The sequence below is a fragment of the Aspergillus niger genome (genome assembly GCF_000002855.4).
Source record: "Aspergillus niger supercontig An05".
NCBI classification, from domain to species: domain Eukaryota; kingdom Fungi; phylum Ascomycota; class Eurotiomycetes; order Eurotiales; family Aspergillaceae; genus Aspergillus; species Aspergillus niger.
The window spans coordinates 251059-268569 of NT_166521.1; the positions used below are offsets into that span (position 1 = coordinate 251059).

At 50.6% G+C, this 17511-nt stretch overlaps 11 protein-coding genes and 1 non-coding gene across 12 annotated transcripts; 6 read left to right on the plus strand and 6 right to left on the minus strand.

The window, feature by feature from the left end:
* Positions 1-117: 117 nt before the first annotated feature.
* On the minus strand, positions 118-625 carry An05g00940 (hypothetical protein; the record flags this gene model as incomplete). Its single annotated transcript, XM_059747885.1, has 2 exons — positions 118-204; positions 254-625. 2 exons carry the CDS (start codon positions 623-625, stop codon positions 118-120), a joined length of 459 nt encoding a protein of 152 aa, XP_059600769.1.
* A 463-nt stretch (positions 626-1088) lies between these two features.
* An05g00950 (uncharacterized protein) lies at positions 1089-2579 on the plus strand (the record flags this gene model as incomplete). Its single annotated transcript, XM_059747886.1, has 5 exons — positions 1089-1154; positions 1209-1314; positions 1371-1790; positions 1882-2138; positions 2190-2579. 5 exons carry the CDS (start codon positions 1089-1091, stop codon positions 2577-2579), a joined length of 1239 nt encoding a protein of 412 aa, XP_059600770.1.
* Positions 2580-3149: 570 nt separating this feature from the next.
* An05g00960 (uncharacterized protein) lies at positions 3150-3795 on the plus strand (the record flags this gene model as incomplete). The annotated part of the gene is made up of 2 exons (XM_001390636.3): positions 3150-3542; positions 3622-3795. 2 exons carry the CDS (start codon positions 3150-3152, stop codon positions 3793-3795), a joined length of 567 nt encoding a protein of 188 aa, XP_001390673.1.
* Positions 3796-4073: 278 nt separating this feature from the next.
* On the minus strand, positions 4074-5225 carry An05g00970 (hypothetical protein; the record flags this gene model as incomplete). The annotated part of the gene is made up of 1 exon (XM_059747887.1): positions 4074-5225. One exon carries the CDS (start codon positions 5223-5225, stop codon positions 4074-4076), a length of 1152 nt encoding a protein of 383 aa, XP_059600771.1.
* Positions 5226-6139: 914 nt separating this feature from the next.
* An05g00980 (uncharacterized protein) lies at positions 6140-7260 on the plus strand (the record flags this gene model as incomplete). The annotated part of the gene is made up of 2 exons (XM_001390638.3): positions 6140-6241; positions 6289-7260. 2 exons carry the CDS (start codon positions 6140-6142, stop codon positions 7258-7260), a joined length of 1074 nt encoding a protein of 357 aa, XP_001390675.3.
* A 362-nt stretch (positions 7261-7622) lies between these two features.
* Positions 7623-8745, plus strand: An05g00990 (uncharacterized protein; the record flags this gene model as incomplete). Its single annotated transcript, XM_001390639.3, has 2 exons — positions 7623-8660; positions 8725-8745. The coding sequence occupies 2 exons, from the start codon at positions 7623-7625 to the stop codon at positions 8743-8745; spliced, it is 1059 nt and encodes a 352-aa protein (XP_001390676.3).
* A 189-nt stretch (positions 8746-8934) lies between these two features.
* An05g01000 (uncharacterized protein) lies at positions 8935-10422 on the minus strand (the record flags this gene model as incomplete). The annotated part of the gene is made up of 1 exon (XM_001390640.1): positions 8935-10422. The coding sequence occupies one exon, from the start codon at positions 10420-10422 to the stop codon at positions 8935-8937; it is 1488 nt and encodes a 495-aa protein (XP_001390677.1).
* A 596-nt stretch (positions 10423-11018) lies between these two features.
* Positions 11019-13272, minus strand: An05g01010 (uncharacterized protein; the record flags this gene model as incomplete). Its single annotated transcript, XM_059747889.1, has 4 exons — positions 11019-12207; positions 12275-12923; positions 13010-13030; positions 13266-13272. 4 exons carry the CDS (start codon positions 13270-13272, stop codon positions 11019-11021), a joined length of 1866 nt encoding a protein of 621 aa, XP_059600772.1.
* A 180-nt stretch (positions 13273-13452) lies between these two features.
* Positions 13453-13926, plus strand: An05g01020 (uncharacterized protein; the record flags this gene model as incomplete). The annotated part of the gene is made up of 2 exons (XM_059747890.1): positions 13453-13666; positions 13817-13926. 2 exons carry the CDS (start codon positions 13453-13455, stop codon positions 13924-13926), a joined length of 324 nt encoding a protein of 107 aa, XP_059600773.1.
* A 194-nt stretch (positions 13927-14120) lies between these two features.
* An05g01030 (uncharacterized protein) lies at positions 14121-14903 on the minus strand (the record flags this gene model as incomplete). Its single annotated transcript, XM_059747891.1, has 3 exons — positions 14121-14390; positions 14452-14642; positions 14681-14903. 3 exons carry the CDS (start codon positions 14901-14903, stop codon positions 14121-14123), a joined length of 684 nt encoding a protein of 227 aa, XP_059600774.1.
* A 621-nt stretch (positions 14904-15524) lies between these two features.
* Positions 15525-17148, plus strand: An05g01040 (uncharacterized protein; the record flags this gene model as incomplete). Its single annotated transcript, XM_001390644.3, has 5 exons — positions 15525-15584; positions 15637-15892; positions 15987-16150; positions 16202-16339; positions 16393-17148. 5 exons carry the CDS (start codon positions 15525-15527, stop codon positions 17146-17148), a joined length of 1374 nt encoding a protein of 457 aa, XP_001390681.3.
* Positions 17149-17313: 165 nt separating this feature from the next.
* 5S rRNA lies at positions 17314-17432 on the minus strand. Its single transcript, XR_009468017.1, has one exon. It is a non-coding gene; the product is annotated as a 5S ribosomal RNA (ribosomal RNA).
* Between the last annotated feature and the right edge of the window lie 79 nt (positions 17433-17511).

Sequence of the window (17511 nt, forward strand, 5' to 3'; positions counted from 1 at the left end):
GGGGGTTCCTCACCTCCCATGCGGGGAAGGACAACTACATCTGCCAGTGAGTCACCACCTCACTGCTTCACATGTTAGTTGTCCTGTTGTTGCTAATCATCTCCTGTTTAATCTATCCTAAAGACGGAGTCTAGCCACGTCCAGACGAGCGATGGTCAGGCTGTCCGGCGACCAGACCATGATATCTGACCAGGATCCATCAACCTAGGCAACATCACTCACTGGCATGTGAAGTGGGGATAAGATGACAGACTGACTCCAGGCGCAGGGTCTTCTCCATCGCGGACCGTACAGATAAGCTTCTGCAGGCTAAGCAATAGAGCTGCAGCTCGTGCAGACCCCTGTCAGATCGGCGATGGATTCCGCCGTCACCTCCCCGTCCGATCGGTTCCACTGGGCTGAAGTCCCTAATTGGGCGGGGGTGAAGCTGTAGCTCATTTCGACTCGAAGTGGCCCTGGCACAAGCTGTCAAATGGTGGTTCCACGGACGGATTACCCTGCATTGTCCGAGTGGTCGGGAGGCTGCATCCCGATGTCCGGCTATCTTGACCGTGGATATCCGGTCGTCCGAGGTTTCACGCGGGGGACCATTTTCCTCCGATTTTACCCCAACAGCGGATTTCATCCCTCATTAAGCTTGACTGGGCTGATACTCTCTGACTAGCTCAGAATTGGGGTCAGAATGAGGGGATCGTGCTGTTTCATCCATACTCATAGTCTCTTGTGTATTGAGCACGGACCGACTCGGCAATCATTGGAGTCAGCTCGTCTGTCTCGGTGGTAAGTAGGACCCATACAATTCCAACTCAATGATTTATTTTTACCTGCTATCTTCTGATACAGGTAGATGATTCCCTTTCACATGCTGACTGTTGATATTAGCACTTAGCAGCCGATATCGATAAGCATCTGAGCAGATCTTGGCTCGATGCGAACTAACGGCTATCCCCACATTGCGCCATGTATACCTCCACGTGGATTCTGGCCTCGGCTGCTTTTTCGGGCCGCCGGTGACTTATCACGGGCAACCCCCAGTTTTTCAGGGTCGCATTCAGCTTTTCCTTTTCTGTCACCGGCACACACACACTATGGCGTCCTTGCATGATCCCGTTAAGCTTCCCTGCGGGCTGGTCTTTCCGAACCGCCTAGCCAAGGTGGGTGGCTCAAAATTTCCGGAAGCTTAATCATGATTTGTCTGACTCGCCCAGGCTGCGATGGCCGAGGCACTGGCCGGGTCAGGCAATGAGCCGACTCCCACGTTGTTAAAGGCATACGACCAATGGGGACAAGGAGGTTGGGGGGCTCTCCTTACAGGTAGCAGACCCACTGTCAATACTGTCGTGCGCTTCTGACTGGGTTATGGCACTTAGGAAATGTTCAGGTGGACGTGGACCACCTTGGCAACCCTTGGGATCCTGCCTTGCACTCCGAGTATACAGGCAAAGAAGGCAACGAGGCTCTAGTTGAACGCTGGAGCCAGTATGCCAAGACGTGTCAGCAGCATGGCACTCCGTGCATCGTACAGGCCTGCCATCCCGGCCGGCAAACCCCCCGGGCTGCAGGCCGCAGAGGATTCCTTGCCCCGTCAATTGCACCTAGTGCAATTCCTCTTGACATGGGTGGCGGCTTGGTGCAGCGTCTGCTCACCTGGCTTGTTTTCCCGCCACCCCGAGAAATGACTCAGGTTGATATCGACCGGGTCACTCGCCAATTTGTGGACACGGCCCGTCTGATGGCCGACAGTGGATTTTCCGGAATCGAGCTGCATGGCGCGCACGGTTACTTGATTGGTATGTTGATAATTTTCCTCTCGCTACTGGTCGCAAGCTAATGGACAGACCAATTCTTGAACACCAAGGTAGTTACACCAGTACCCGGAAGAGGCCAAGCTAACTGAAAAGTCCAACAAACGCACCGATGCATACGGCGGTACGGCAGAGAAGAGAGCAAAATTCGTGGTCGATATGATTCACGCGATTCGCGAGGTCGTTCCGCCGACTTTTGCTATTGGCATCAAGCTTAACTCTGCTGACCACAGCTCCTCGACGTTTGAAGACACGATGACACAGATCGGGCTTCTTATTGAAGCAGGCATTGACTTTTTGGAAGTCAGTGGTGGCAGCTACGAGAATCCAACGGTCAGCAGTATTCATACTGTTCGAGCTGATGTTCAGACTGACATGTCTTAGATGATGGGACCCGAGAAACGCCAGAGCACTGTTGCCCGCGAAGCATTCTTCATCGAATTTGCCACTGAAACTCGCAAGCGCTTCCCGGATCTCGTTCTTATGCTGACGGGCGGTTTTCGGACCCGTGCAGGCGCCATGTCTGCTCTACAGCAGAATGCGTGCGACGTGGTGGGAATCGGACGTCCGGCTGCGATTGAGCCGAAATTGCCTTTGGTTCTGATGGATGAGAGCGTCCCGGATGAGGAGGCGCAGTTGGTGCTGAACCGGGTCCCGATGCCGTTCCTTGCACGATTCATTCCGCTGAGGGGTATTGGAGCTGGATTGGAGAGCTCATTTTATGCGAAGCAGATCAAGCGGATTGCGATGGGACTGAAGACATTTCTCCCGTAGCTGGCTGCAGCCAGCGCCACCAGACTTATACATGTATAACAATGGGTATAGAATATAGAATATAGATAGAGTATAGATTTTAGACATAGAAATATCAATCGAAGATGGAGTATAGATATAGCTATCTGATTGAGCTAGATTTGTATCATCGATACCTTCAACCATGCTTCGCATCGTATCAAGATAACCAAACTAATCACATTGCCTTGCACATTAAGTACAACATAATATCAATTTAGAATATGCAGCACATAGCACACTCACATCTAACTTATATTAACTCCAGCATTAATTTGCCACGAATTATCAAATGTAGCACAGTCCATAGTCCCCCATCACCACACCACCACATACACACCGCCGTTTACACCGCCCCACACCCAACCAACCACAACCCACCCTCACCCCCAAACACCCATTCTACCCGACATATCCTCCCTCTCCAAATCCTATACCCGAAATTTTCTTATCAGCCAAACCCATCCCCCATCACCACGACTCCCCCCTCCTCCCTACTCTTCCCCAACCACTCTCACACCCTCCCCTCGGAAACCAAACAAATACATCAAAATGCCCCGCGCCCTCAAGCATCACGAAAAGAAACTCCTCCGCAAAGTCGACTTCCACGTCTACAAATCCGACAACAACCACCGGGAATCTCAAATCCGCACGCGCTACCACCTGCAAGACCCCCTCGACTACCGCAAATACAACCAGCTATGCGGATCCCTGCGCCAACTCGCGCACAAGTTGTCTGAGCTCGACCCCGAGAGTGATCCCGTGCGCAAGAAGCTGGAATCCGAGGTGCTGGATAAGTTGTTCCGCATGGGGATTCTGAAGCAGAGTCGCGAACAGGGGGCGGGACTTTCGAGAGTCGAGAGGGAGGTTACGGTTAGTGCGTTTTGTAGGAGGAGGTTGGCGGTTTGGATGACTAGGAGTGGGATGGTGGAGAATGTTAAGACTGTAAGTCCTTTTTTTATTAACCTTCCTCGCGATGGGGTATTGGGTTGGGATTTATGCTAATGAGGCTGGGTGATGTTAGGCCGTCACGTTCATCGAGCAGGGCCATGTTCGCGTCGGGACAGAGGTCGTTACGGATCCGGCGTACTTGGTTACGAGAAATCTGGAGGATTTCGTGACATGGGTGGATAGCTCCAAGATTAAGAGGAGTATTATGCAGTATCGGGATAATTTGGATGATTTTGATATGTTGTGATACCACTTTATCTATTTCATTATGAGTGTGGGTTGTTTTGGAGTTCATGGAAAAGTGTGTGCGTTATTCATGTTATTGCTATGTTACTTTTGTGTATTGAATAATGCATGTGGTTTACGGTGTCATGTGTTGGGTATACTGAAATCTTGAGATTCGTATATCATAAATTTAAAAGAATGCATCTAGCTGGGTATCAAATGCAATCAATCAATCAATCATCCGCCGGAAATAAAAGCACGCTTGGGACTGATAACAAGGCTATACACCATGGAATTCGGTTAAGCAGTCTTCACTCTTCCTCCCATTCGATGAATAACCATCTTTCGCGTCAACTTGAAGTTCTTTTGGAACGTCGTCGTCCCCGTCCGTTTACTCTCGCATTCTTCTGGTAAATCCATGCGGAACCGCCGTACACTCCCCTCATAGTTCCCCTTTCCGTCCTTGCCCTCTTCGAAGAACGGCGTGCGGTGGTCTCCGAATTGACACCATCGCGGCGCTACACGGCGCCAGAATCCACGCACGCCACTGCTGGCGCGGTCGATTTTCTCATATTCGCGCCTCCGTGTGGATGGTGATGTCCAGTCGATTACTGTTACTGTGGGTTGCACGGGTGAAATGCACGCTGGTTCGTATGCACTAAAGGTGGCTGCGCGTACTGGACCCCGTGGGGATTGATTCTGGTTGCTTTGGTCTTGGTAGGTCGAGATGGATAGTGGAGTTCGTAAAGTGGGTGGGGAACTGGCATTGGAAACAGAGCGGAGAGGCCGTGGAGGCGTACGTGATGTGCTGGAAGATGGGGGTCGAGATGCTGATGCCGATGCCGATGCCGATGCTCGTTGGCTAGGTTTAGATGTAGATAGCCCGTCGTCTTGGAATAGACGGCATGATTCACGGTGTAGAGCAATCAGGTCCTCGCGGCGGGCTGTTCGATCGGATATCGGTGTTATGGAAGCGGTGGTTGCGGAGCGACGGTGTGAGTGTATGGAGCTGTGTTGACTATGAGGACTGGAGCGTCGCGACGTGTGAAGTTGATCTGGAGTTTTGGCGGTTGATGGTGATGGAGGTGAGGTTGTTCTTTTGCGTTTGGAGGTCCGTCGACTGTTGGGTTTGGAGGAAGACGATGGGGTAGTCGTGCTCTCCATACCGTGGGAGAGCTGATCCTCGACTACGGGGATTGACACGATGGGCGGACTGCCTGCACCCACGGTGATATCGGTGACTTCGATGGTAGTGGCGTATACTTCTTTTGTATCGTTCACACCGGGTGAGACGATGGAGAGAGATGGGACTTTTGTCATCAAATAGGATGTAGCTGTAGTATGCTCTGGCGCTGGGCTGAGCGGTGGGGAAGAGATCGTAGGGGAAAGAGGACGATGGTTGGAAGAGCCACCAGGAAGATCGGGGCGCTGGCATGTGAACGTGGCCGCCATAGTTATTGGGTGCCTGTGCCTGTGCCTGTGCCTGCACTCCAGGGCCGAGAACCGCAGCGGGATGGGATGTCTTTGACTGAAGAATGACGCGGTCCAGCCGGGTTCACATGCTCCCCCTGCCAAATGGCACCAGTCAGGAGAGCAGTGAGGAATGCGCGATCAACAGCGGGTGAACATGCTTGCTTTAAAAACGGGAATAGGAGAAAAGCGATCGAAATAAGGATGAAATAGAGAAATAGACAGAAAGAAAGAAAGAAAGGAGGAAGAGGGTGTGTTCTATGGAGTATGTCAGGAGGACAGAGAACCCGATAAGATTAGGGTTCTGAGAGGGGAAAGTTGGCTGCTGGCCAGGGACAAATGATGAGGGTCAGTCGATCTCCAGAACACGAGGATCATCATGGACGAACTGACTTACCGAGCACGTTTTAGGGATAGTCACGATGTACAGTGTAGGGGTTGCTCAGAATAATGAAAGACAGGGGGGGATGAATGAATGCACCTGGCAAGGAAGGGATGAATAGATGGTGGTAATCTAGGCGTGGGTTCGAGACAGGTCTTATTATAAGTAGAACTATCTACTAAAAGAACTAAGAATTCACCGACAAGGCATGCCAACTTCGACTTTAGTCTCTTTGCAAGCGCCTGCAGACCCTCCCCGGCGGCAGACCAAACCGGTTCAGCCTTTCAACACGGGCTACTTTTAGTTTAAGAGTGTGGAACTGCCAGATGATCGTATCCCTGTGTAGCATCGGGATTGACGCCAGTTCAGCAACCCGTCCGTCCTACATAACCCGTCCTCTAATGTCAACATATGGAATCTGAACTATCAGTGCCTCGCAAGTGTGATAGATCTAGGGCTGCAGCGCGATGTTCGGGTATCCCCTTCCCTCGGAATATCGCTACTGGATCAGGAAATGAGAACCCGTATCTTTTGGGTAGTATATACTCTTGATAGAGCGATTTGTACCATGATGGGGCGTCCAATAGGTATCAGAGATGAGGCCTGTGAAATGAGGGTAAGATCAAATCTGTAGCGTATGAGAAGATACTGATCAGGTTACAGTTCCCGCTGGACATGACAGACACAGACCTTCTCCATCCTGACTCCTACCACAATGGAGAACAAGAGCCACCGTCACACATGTCACACTCGATCCATCTTTTCAAACTAGCCAAGATGAACTCAGAGATAAAATATGTCATGCACAGCATTCAACGTGAGGTACCGAGCTATGCCTATCCCCCAGTTCGGGATATCTTCGCATGGCAGCGCGATATGATGTCAACCCTTAAGAACTGGAAATCGACAATTCCACAAGACACAGCTAGTGAAGATACAATGTCCAAGCTATGTACGGCCAGATATCACGAAACAATGGTGTTGCTATTGCGACCAAGCCCAGCAATCCCAAACCCATCGGAAGAGATGCTTGATCTGTGTTTTCATCAGGCGGTAGATCTCCTGCAAATCTTTGGCGACATCTACAGGGCAGGAAGTCTACTCTATAGTCGACTCCTTGTCCACTCGGTATTCCTTGGGGCTCTTGTATTACTCTACTGTATCTGGAAACTACCGAGAACTACCGCCAAGGTGCGTGTCGATGAGCTCATGTCGAGCCTCACTATGGCGCAGAACATACTTAGTAGTATTGGAGAACACTGGAGCGAGGCTACTCGGGCACGGGATTGCATTGACGAGTTGTCCCGTGTGACAATCGAACGGCTCTTGAGGAACCGACCAGCCGTCGAATCACACACAGAAGTCGACAGAACGCAGCCGCGAGCTGGAGGCATGCAGAGTTCATTATCTGCGCAGCACCATCAACTGGCAGGATATAATGGCATTCCCGAGGGGTACGGCAACTCCGAGCAAAACCCTGGATTATTAGCCCTTCCTCAAGAATATCGGGCAGAAGAAATTTCTCATCACTTCAATTTGTTTGATGATCTTCTGCAGGGCGACTTTCAAGGTTGGAGTGGAATGCCCGATATTGATGGGCTGATGTGGGAGGTTTTCAACAGCTCACCACAGTAATGAACATTGGATAGGCCGAACAAGCCTCTTTAGGCGTGCTTCGACAATTCGCTCGTCAGAGCTTCGCACTCGTCCAGGAGATAGACCTCATTTAGAATATTCCCAGTGACTGAAGCCCAAAGATACCAGACGTATCTCTATGGAGTACATTCTCATACTCCCTACTGAGTCATCCGCCAGTCGGAGCCCATCCGTCGTTCATCGGATGTGCCCCGTGTGGGGCGACGGCCATCCCCGATAGTCTCCGAAGCATCTCCCCTCATAAAAACATCCCATCCTCATCCTCAACATCAGCCCCACACCCGGCAACAACAACAGGAACATCCCTACTTACGTTCGATTACCTATCATTAACCTCCAAAATGTCCGACCCCCAACACCAAATTCGCCACATCAACCCCAATTACCTGGAAACATTCATCCAGTCCATCCTCACCAAAAACGGCGTTTCCACCGACCACGCCAAGATCATATCATCGTGCCTCGTGCAAGCCGACCTCCGCGGCGTAGACACGCACGGCTCCAACCGCATCCCCTCATACATGCAACGTATCCGGCAAAAAGTCCTCTCACCCAGTGCCACCCCCACCTTGACTGAGAAAACCCCCGTCGTCGCACAAGTAGACGGCCACAATGCCTTCGGCTTCGTCTCCGCGCACATGGGCATGCAACGCGCCATTGAAATGGCCAAGGTATACGGCATCGGTCTCGTATCCATCAAGCACTCGAACCACTTCGGCATGTCGGCATGGCTAGTCCAACAGGCCCTGGACGCAGGGATGATGTCCCTCGTGTTCACGAATTCCTCGCCCGCCCTACCCGTCTGGGGCGGTAAATCTAAGCTCATGGGCGTGTCTCCGATCGCGTGCGGTGCTCCGGCTGGATCGGCTCCGCCGTTTATTCTGGATATGGCGCCGTCCATCGCCGCCCGGGGAAAGATCTATAAGGCGCTTCGCCGCGGAGAGAAAATCCCGACTGATTGGGCGCTTGATGGGGAGGGCAATATCACAGATGATCCTGCTAAGGCACTTCAGGGTGTGATGCTCCCCATGGGTGGGCCGAAGGGGTCTGCGCTGGCGATCATGATGGATGTGTTTTCTGGGGTGTTGTCCGGGTCTGCGTTTGCTGGGGAAGTGACGGGCCCGTATGATCCGTCTAAGCCGGCGGATGTGGGGCATTTCTTGGTGGCGATTAAGCCGGATTTGTTTATGGGGTTGGAGGAGTTTAAGGAGAGGATGGATTATTTGTATCAGAAGGTCGTGGGGAGTGACAAGATGGCGGGTGTGGAGAGAATTTATTATCCCGGGGAGATTGAGCAGATTACGAGGGAGACGAGGTTGAAGGAGGGCATTCCGTTTACGGAAGCAGAGATTGAGGCGTTGAATAAGGAGGCGGAGATGGTAGGTGCGGAGAAGTTGAGGGTTGATTAGGATTATTGGTGATGTATTGGGAATTGATGGCCAGATGAGTACAGGCCGGGTGTAGGTTTGAAGAATACATGTTTACATGATATCATTGTACAATGGAATCCTACTATATGAAGTATAGTCACACCTTGAGACAATGAGGCCCATATGGCTCGAATTGACAAAGCCAGGGAACCATACTATTTCCACTAGCATCAGAATGCTAATTCTGAAAGAGAGTTCCTCGTGAGGATCTGATACTACCCTGCTAACGACGGCACTGCGGATCTTCCAATAGAGAGCGTGAGCGAAACCTGATCGGCTTGGGTGGCGGTAACGGCTTCGTAGATTTGATCGAACACTCGACTTTGATTCCGCGCATGTCCGAAGCTGCTAGTTCTGCTTTGAAGAAGGTGTCGCCGCTTCCTATTTCCTTTGTGGGTTCCTTTGAAGTCCATTTTGGAGTGGCTATCACTGATCCCTGGAGATTTCTAGTGCGACCAGAGGATAGATCATCGCTATCATCATTGATTCCATTCGCCTGTCCCAGAATGGCTTCAGCTAGGTCCTGACTTTTCTCCATACTTTGCAGTCTCTCCACCAGCCTGTCTATTTTCGTCTCGAGGGTCTTGGCCGACCGCTGCTGAGTATCTAGCAAAGCGAGGCGTTGCTCCATTGCTGCTAGCCTCTCATTCACAGCCATCATAGTTGACAGATAATTTTCGGAGCCAGGAAAACGATCCAAGACGGAATTCATCTCCTCTATCGAAGCCGTCATAACTCTGCTGACTTCATCTATCACCCTAGATTGGCCCTGGGGAACATCACTAACCGGGACCATCTTAAGAAACTCTGCCGCACAAACAGCCGCCGCCATAGCAGCATAACCATGCCAGCTGTCGTTCTTATGTGAGTCGGCATAATTGTCAATTCCACGGATCGTGATCGATCCTCTACTCAACCCCGCAGACTCCATGTCGAAACACAGTGCATTGAACGTATTCCCCCAGTCATCGCGCGTTTGAGCATTTTTGATAAGTTTATCCCCTGACGCGATGGTCCCCGAGTGAACCCTGACCTCACCATCTCCCGGCCGAGGCTCTCGAGCAACAAGAAGGGAAGAGTCATGAACCATTGTTTCCTCACAGTCGCAATGTTCACCATGAACATAGTCCGAATTATACAAACGACCCTCCAACTCCGGACGCCGAAACAGATGCTGTAGCGGAATAGGCAACATTCGCGCCTTATCCTCAACTATACTTCCAATATCAAACTCCAAAAGAGATTTATACTTAAAATGATTCACCCTATTGTGAAGAATAGCCGGCGGCCGGGGACAATGTCCTGTATAATGGAACCCATGGTGGGTCACTTTGCCGAATTCGTACGGGACAATTCTCGTCCCTATGACCACGTCGCCCAGTCGCACATCATCCTTTGACCCAGGCGCAGCTCCAGCGATTCCGACCATAAGTGAATATTGGACCAAAGGGAAGGTAAGTCGCAAGGCTGTTTCGACGGCGGATGCGGATACCACGCCGGGGGATTCTGCGGGTAAGCAGACTATCACGACATTGTGGTTTCCGACCCGCCCCAGAGTGTAAGCACGGCAGTCTCTCTGCCCTAGAAAGACATGCGTGGTGTCTGGGTAGATCTCGTCTAAGACGTGCCGGGCGGCGATGTACTCGATTAAGAGGCTGCAGATCCAGCCAACCGTGAAATTCTTGGCGTCCAGGGATGATGAGCGGGTCATTGCAGGGGCTTGACGGGGAAAAATAATAGATTGAACAAAGTGAACTGAAACAGTATTTATAGAGGGTTCGATAATTGCATTGCTGGGTGTAATGAGCGGGCTTTAAGCACGCCGGCCTGCATGCTTAGCCTTGTGTATTCGGCTGTCGTTGGAGGAAGCGCCGTGCCACATCACAAAGCGATACGCCCGTCTAGCCGCTAATGCAGAATGAGCAGATGCTGATAGGTGGAACTAAACCCGCTGGAAGGTAGCTGCACTGGCTATTGCACATTGAAAGTGATCAACAGATCGGAGGTAGCAGAATGCGTGCGAGTGGTTCTGCGATGCGATCAATAAAGACTTAGAGATTGCCATAGGGCAAGTAATGAAGTATATTAACCTACAACTGGGCTTCAGAATTCAGTTAGAATGTAAGAATAATATTCCATGTCAGAATTTGCCACACATTACAGTAATATAATAAAAAGAAAAACTAACATATAATTACATCTAACATCACAATATGTGCAATCTATAAGTCGGGAATCTTTCCCTTCCTCCCGAGCCGGAAACACCGCCCTCTGGCTCATCCTTCTTTATCCCATCTCCTCAAACGTTTACAAGCCAGATGGGAAAATGATCGATGGATCGTAGACCGCTGGAGTACTGGTATCGAGCGTTCCGTTCCAGCAATAGCGCTGAAAGCACCGGTCGCAAGCAGCAGGCACAGGTGTATTGGTCCTGTCAAACGAACGACTAAGGACAGCGCATCCCACACAAGTAGTCCACTCATTATCCAGCGTGCCATTTGCCTGGGTCGCAACATTATAACCATTGGTTATCATAGCGTCACGGGCTGTGGTATTGAAAGTGGTATCTGTAGTTGTTGTGTTGGACATGTAGGTGACGGGGTGGTTAGGCAAGTAGACAATCAACGGAGCAGGTGTAGTCATGTTCGAGCTGTTGCAACCGAAGAACGTAGGGTGGCTGATAAGACCCAAGTTGACAAAGGTATTTTCATCGGGAATAGAAGGGAAAGAAGTATCGTTGGCGTAACCAGCAAGAGTTCGCTCATAAGTGGCGATAAGCGACTCCCCAGTGGGCCATTTGTAGCCGGCGTTATTGTTGTTGGAATCGATGGCGAAGATGACATCCACGTCACGCTTTCTCTGGATCAGTGGGTTGAGGGGAATGTTCTCTTCGTCTTCACCACCATCGACCACCGTCAATCTTGTGGTCTCTGCAAATGGTGAGGTGTTCGCGTTGTATTTGTAAAATGGGTTTGGTTCATAGGCTGCGGGGCCACTGATGGCGGTGTTGTTGGAGCTGAGGGCGCTGACAACTTCTTCGAGCATGAACGACAGCAGCTCCACTTCCAGAGCACCCTCGGTGGTATTGGTTGAAACCTCCGCAATCGCATCACGTAGGGTAGCAGCAATACCTGTGCCGTTTTCGTTCCAGATGTCGCTGGACGTTCCGGTGATAAATCCAGCGCTATCGAAGCCGCGCACGCAGGTCTCATTTTCGGGCACCTGGCCGTTCACGAATCGGGTGCCCAAGTACTCAAGTGGTGCGAAGCCATACATATTGTCGTCGTAAGTTCCGAATTCCCAGGGTGAGACTTCGTAGATGGGTTTATCTTGACCGGGTTCGTCGTTGGCGTCCGCGAAGGACTGGCCGTCGACAACCACCAGTGGCAGTGGCATGTCTCCGTGTTGGAAGGACGGTGTCTTCGCAATCGAGGACCAATGGATGTCAACGCCACCATGGCTAGCGTTGAGGAAGTAGTAGCCTTCAGCCCGACCCCTGCATTAGTTAGCATCTGCCCGTGCTGTTCATGTTGTGTTGACTCTTATGTGAGTAAGTGGCTTACCAAATATCCGCGTCAGTAGTAGTAAAACCAGCAGCCCTCTTGGCCTTCACTTGAGCTGTAACATTACCCCAAAAGTCGGTAGGCTCCATGGTTGCAGGTCCTTCAAGAATAGATGCTGAACTAAAGTCCCAGAAACTGTCCTGAAGGGCAGAAATGGTTGTAAAGTTGTTCATGAATACGGAGGAAAGCAACCAGGAGCCTCCACTGAGAGCAGCAACATAAGTGGAGGATTGAAGTAGACCGCCCAACTGGCCCTCGGCCGCTGTACCTTCAGTCCGACTGTCGAACGCTTTGAGGGCACCGGCACCATTCAACATTGCGCGCATACCACCGCCGGATATAGCAATTGCAACATTGGGTAAGCTGGAAGAGTCGCTTGTGTCGAGGTAATCCAAGGCGTCGAAACAATCAATCTCAACATGACCGAAAAATTCCTTCAGCCCCGATAGAGACTGTTCACGTCGGGTCTTCAGCCAGGAAACTTCCTCCGGAGAGAGTGTTGCAGCGCCACGAATGCTAGGCCGGTTGGGCGGACAGGAAACATGAACGGGAGCATAAGGGTTTGTGGCAGTTGACAAGTCACGGCGCTCAACGCTGACGTCCGTTCGAGCTCGGCGATTATTTATTTGGGATGGAGCGGCAGTTGTGGCTGAACGGGACGCAATACCAGTTAGTCACTTGAATCGAGTAGCACCGTGATGTTGAAAAATCGTGAGAAATGTGCAAGGGACTTACAGGGCAAAAATCCCAAGGCAACTGAGCCAAGTAGTGCAGTCGTCTTCATAATCAATATTAAAGCGAGACTAACACGTTGATTGAGGAATTGATGGTGTTAATTGAAGATGGAGAACAGCTCTGATTGTCCTTGGGAATGATCGATATTTAAGCTTCCCAGGTGCACCAAATATCACAGCTACCCAAGGCTGAACTGACGATAAAGCTGAGCCCCATCCCACCGATCTGGTACACTCTTTTAGGAATGGTAACATACACCACATGGTGGGGATCCTAATAACCCCAGGCCTAAAAAGCTGAGACTTAAAGTGGACTTTGGGGGCGGAGTGTCCACAGCAGCCGAGCTTCCACGCTTAGAGGGCGAGAGCCGAGCACTTAGGAGTCTTGACTCATGAACGCTAACCCTGATGAGTAACAAGATCGGCAAAGAAGAGCTTGATTGAATGGAGTATCCAGTGCTAGATTCTGACAGATCCATTTATCGACATGCCGAAGGGGCCAAATTGTCGCTTATGCCCACTAAACCTAATCAGGCAACCAGCTCGGAGGCTGAGCGGTGGGCAGCGATCGGCGCGGGCCACGTTTGCTCCATTATCCATCGTTTAACCCTCCCAGTAAGTGCAGCCACCACTTGCAAAGATGCTGGTGCCCACGAGGGTAGTGATATGTTTTCTCTCTGATGAGTGTGTCGCGCAATCTGTTACCGCACCAATCATGACGCCAAGCTCTTACCAACAGTAGACGATTCCGTACAGCACAGCAAACGAGGTGTCTCAGCTCCGCTCTAAAGTGGGCCATAGCCTACAGCGGACTCTATTTGGTCAAACACTATCAACTATCGACCATTCAAATCCGGATACCGCTACGCCGCAGCGTCAGAGGCTTTGACAGAGCTGCCCAACCCGGCTGATGAATGATTACTTTGAGTAGAAATATTGACATAGTTGGTTCAGAGAAGAGTAGGAGCTGCAAAATTGGTATCTAAATTCCAAATACTGACGTGGTCTATTGAAAGGGAGAAGAAGAGAGAGCGGCAAAGAAATAGAGAAGACGCCGTACAAAGAGAAACCAGGATCTATTGACATAAGTAACCGGTGAAAGGCACCCGCTGCTAAGCCGCAATGCCAACCGAAGTAGGCTTGACCACATCAAGCTTTCCATAGTCCGTTTCGTCTTTCAGCTCTCGGAGATGTCTGGTGCGGACACCCACGACCATCATGGTTACGGTCGCAAACAACTCCGGCAGGAACATGAGAACAACACGGACGGACATTAGTCCATACACTGGACTAAGATCTTTACTCTCGGTGCAAACAGCAACAAGTGCGTAGATGACACGGACACCAATGAATGCTAGTGCAACCAGCGCACCCTGAAGGAGCTGTAAACACATGTTAGCCAAGTAATGGTAAGTATCAAGATGAGAGGTACGCAATACTCACCACAGTGCCGCCTTGATATCCCGGACCTTGAATTCCTTTATCGTGGAATTGTAGGGAGTAAACCGACCACCCAATCTGGAAGAGCCAAACCACAACGGTCAGGGATGATCCAGCCTTCCATAATGAATAATCGTCGGACTGTGCTTTGTTCTCGAAAATATCCAGACATGCCTTGATAGAAAGACTTATAGCTACCACCATGGTAACTGATGTTCCAATCACGACGCACCAATTGAGGCGACGGCTGGCATGGGGAAAGCGATACGTTCGGCTGTTGCTAATTTAGTACCGGATCTAGCATATCTTGAGGCGTGAACGTACGCTTCATGAACCAATCCGTCAACGCATAGAATTAAAGGCGTGATTCCCACGCTCTGAATGATATTCGCTGCCATGCTGCTGCTGTCGCGAACTCCTAGAGCACCTCCAATAACTCGAGCGGAGCAGGACATTATTAGGGAGTACCAGGCTAAAAACCCGGTCCATCGGTGAGTTATGAATATGTAGACGACAATCGGCGAGAGGATCAGATAAGCCGCAAGATCAGCCGCAAATATTTCGTTCATTTTATGATGGATGAAGGTTAAGTAGAAGGTAATTCCAGAAGAAATGAATGGAAACAAGGGTTCGTCAACACACGCTTGAGTTGTTTTTATCAGAAAACATCATATTATTGTAGAACACGGGAAGTTATATATCCTTGCGGACTGAGGCTATACAAACCATCGACTTAACCTATAACGGCATATCGATCGGGATGATGCAGTATTCAGCCTTGCGATGGTTTGTGACTACAGGTACCAACGCCATGTATGTTCTATCTTCTGCAACCCGTGGCTGGGTTTCAGGCTGAGCAAACGGGAAGATATAGAGTTTCGGAAACTCGACCCAATGTCATCCAAGCCCCCCACATCCACGGCTACTAGTGCTTACTTCTAGCGTTATGCCCGACTTGCTTGGTCGGACTTAAAGGCAGCCAAGTCCCACTTGCTGGGAGCCAAGCGTCTTCAAACACTGGCATCCGAACTGGTTACCCTTCTGGGAACTGATTATCCACACATATCCCTATTGCCATGGTCTACAGAGGGAAGCCGGGTCTGGGGTGTGCTTTATGCAGGACACGACGGCTAATCGTACGTGGTGCGCCTCGAGGCTCTTTATGATCATGGCGTACTGACTTTACAGTGCGATCGACGTCGCCCGTCGTGTACACAATGCCTGAGGATCAACCAGGAATGCTCAGGGTATCGCGACCCCAACGTCCTGAGAATCTGCGACCAGACCGACGAAATAACCGTGAAAGTCGAAGGTCGAGGGACGATCGTTCGAAAACAACGCAAGTCGCCTTCTACGGGAAAACCCTCCTCACCCGCCTCTATATCCCCTCCGCCTACCACAATTGATGATCAGGTCATGTCGCATATCTTCACTTACTACGTCGGTACCACACGAGTCCAGGGTCTCCTTTCCTATCTTCCCCACCTGCTGAGCACGAACCCCCTCTCCTGCACTCCAAGCCACGATTAAAGCTGCAGGGCTGGAGAGCATGGCGAGAATCAACCGGCGTCCCGAACTAAAGCGTGCGGCAGGGGAAGAGTACGGCAGGGCCCTGATTGCCACTAATAACGCACTACGAGACCCAGTATCGGCGAAATCTGACTCCACTCTTGGGGCTGTTATCTTGCTTGGCATGTACGAGGTAAGATTAGCTCCTTTGATTGCAGGCTCGGCTTTCTAATTGAGGGGTCAGTGGAACGCGTGCTCGGGTCTAATGCAGGGCTGGTCGCAGCATGTCCGAGGAGCGACAAAGCTTGTTGAACTACGCGGCATGGAGCAATTGAACTCGGAAACTGGACTCGAGTTGTTTACATTAGTCCGTTTGCAAAATGTGAGTATTGCTCCACTCAAGTATTGGCTCTCATCCTCATCTATATTTATCAGGCAATTAGTGGCGTCTTTATAAGATCTCGGAGGTACAAATCAGCCAAGATAACGGCCCTTACGAAGCTGGCACAAGCAAAGAAGGACAGGAATTCCCAACCAATTGAGGTATTCTATGATATACTGATGGAACTACATGATCTCTCCGTCGAAGTGGACGACGCAGCCGTGGTCGATGATTCAATTGGCACTCTGAGCATACTTATCAGCAAGGCGCTCCATCTTGACACGGATCTGCGGGCCTGGGCCATGTCACTCGGTCCGCATTGGCAATACTCCGTCGTTGACACACACAGTAATCCTAAATCTCGCCCCCACATTCCCCTTCACAGCGACACCTACCATATGTACAAAGCCGTCGGGGTAGTCTCAATGTGGAATCATTATCGCCAAACGCGTATTATCTTACATGAGATGATCAGATCAATGGGTCTACGCCTCTGGGGCCTACAGGGGACATCTGAATGCCAACAAATCGTGTTTGACTCGATAGATACTATCAAGCAGATGACAGATGACCTCTGCGCTAGCGTTCCATATCACTTTGTATCTGGAGAGGTGACATTCCCGGCCGTGATTCGCCTGCTCTGGCCTTTGTTCGTTGCAGGCGACTGTGCGGGTGCGGAACCTGCCACGAAGGAATGGATCATCCAGACTTTGGAGTTGATTGGGAACACGACGGGAATTCAACAGGGGCTAGGCTTAGCTCACATGCTTAGGAATGGACATACAAGGAATTTTATCCCGGGGACATGAGGACGGAGTGTACTTTGTGATAAATTTTTCTCGTGTTTGTGGTCGATACTATCATTTAGCGTTGCGTTGCTTAGCGGCGGTTGGCGTAATGTACACCCTACCTATCCCCTCTATTATGATCTACACATCTTCTAAAGGCAATAAATAATAAATGCAAAAAGAAAAACATACAACAGAAGGGATTCGCTGGTGGTCACCCACCCAACTACTAACCTCCCGGCGTGTGGCTTAAGTACGGCTGAGCGGACGGGAGGCCCTGTTTTCCACACCCTGTGGTCGTATGTGCTTGGGGTAAGTAATTGCCTTCCTAAGTAGGCAGAAATCTAATTAATGACACTGGCATCACTAAGTGGGTTTAATGGA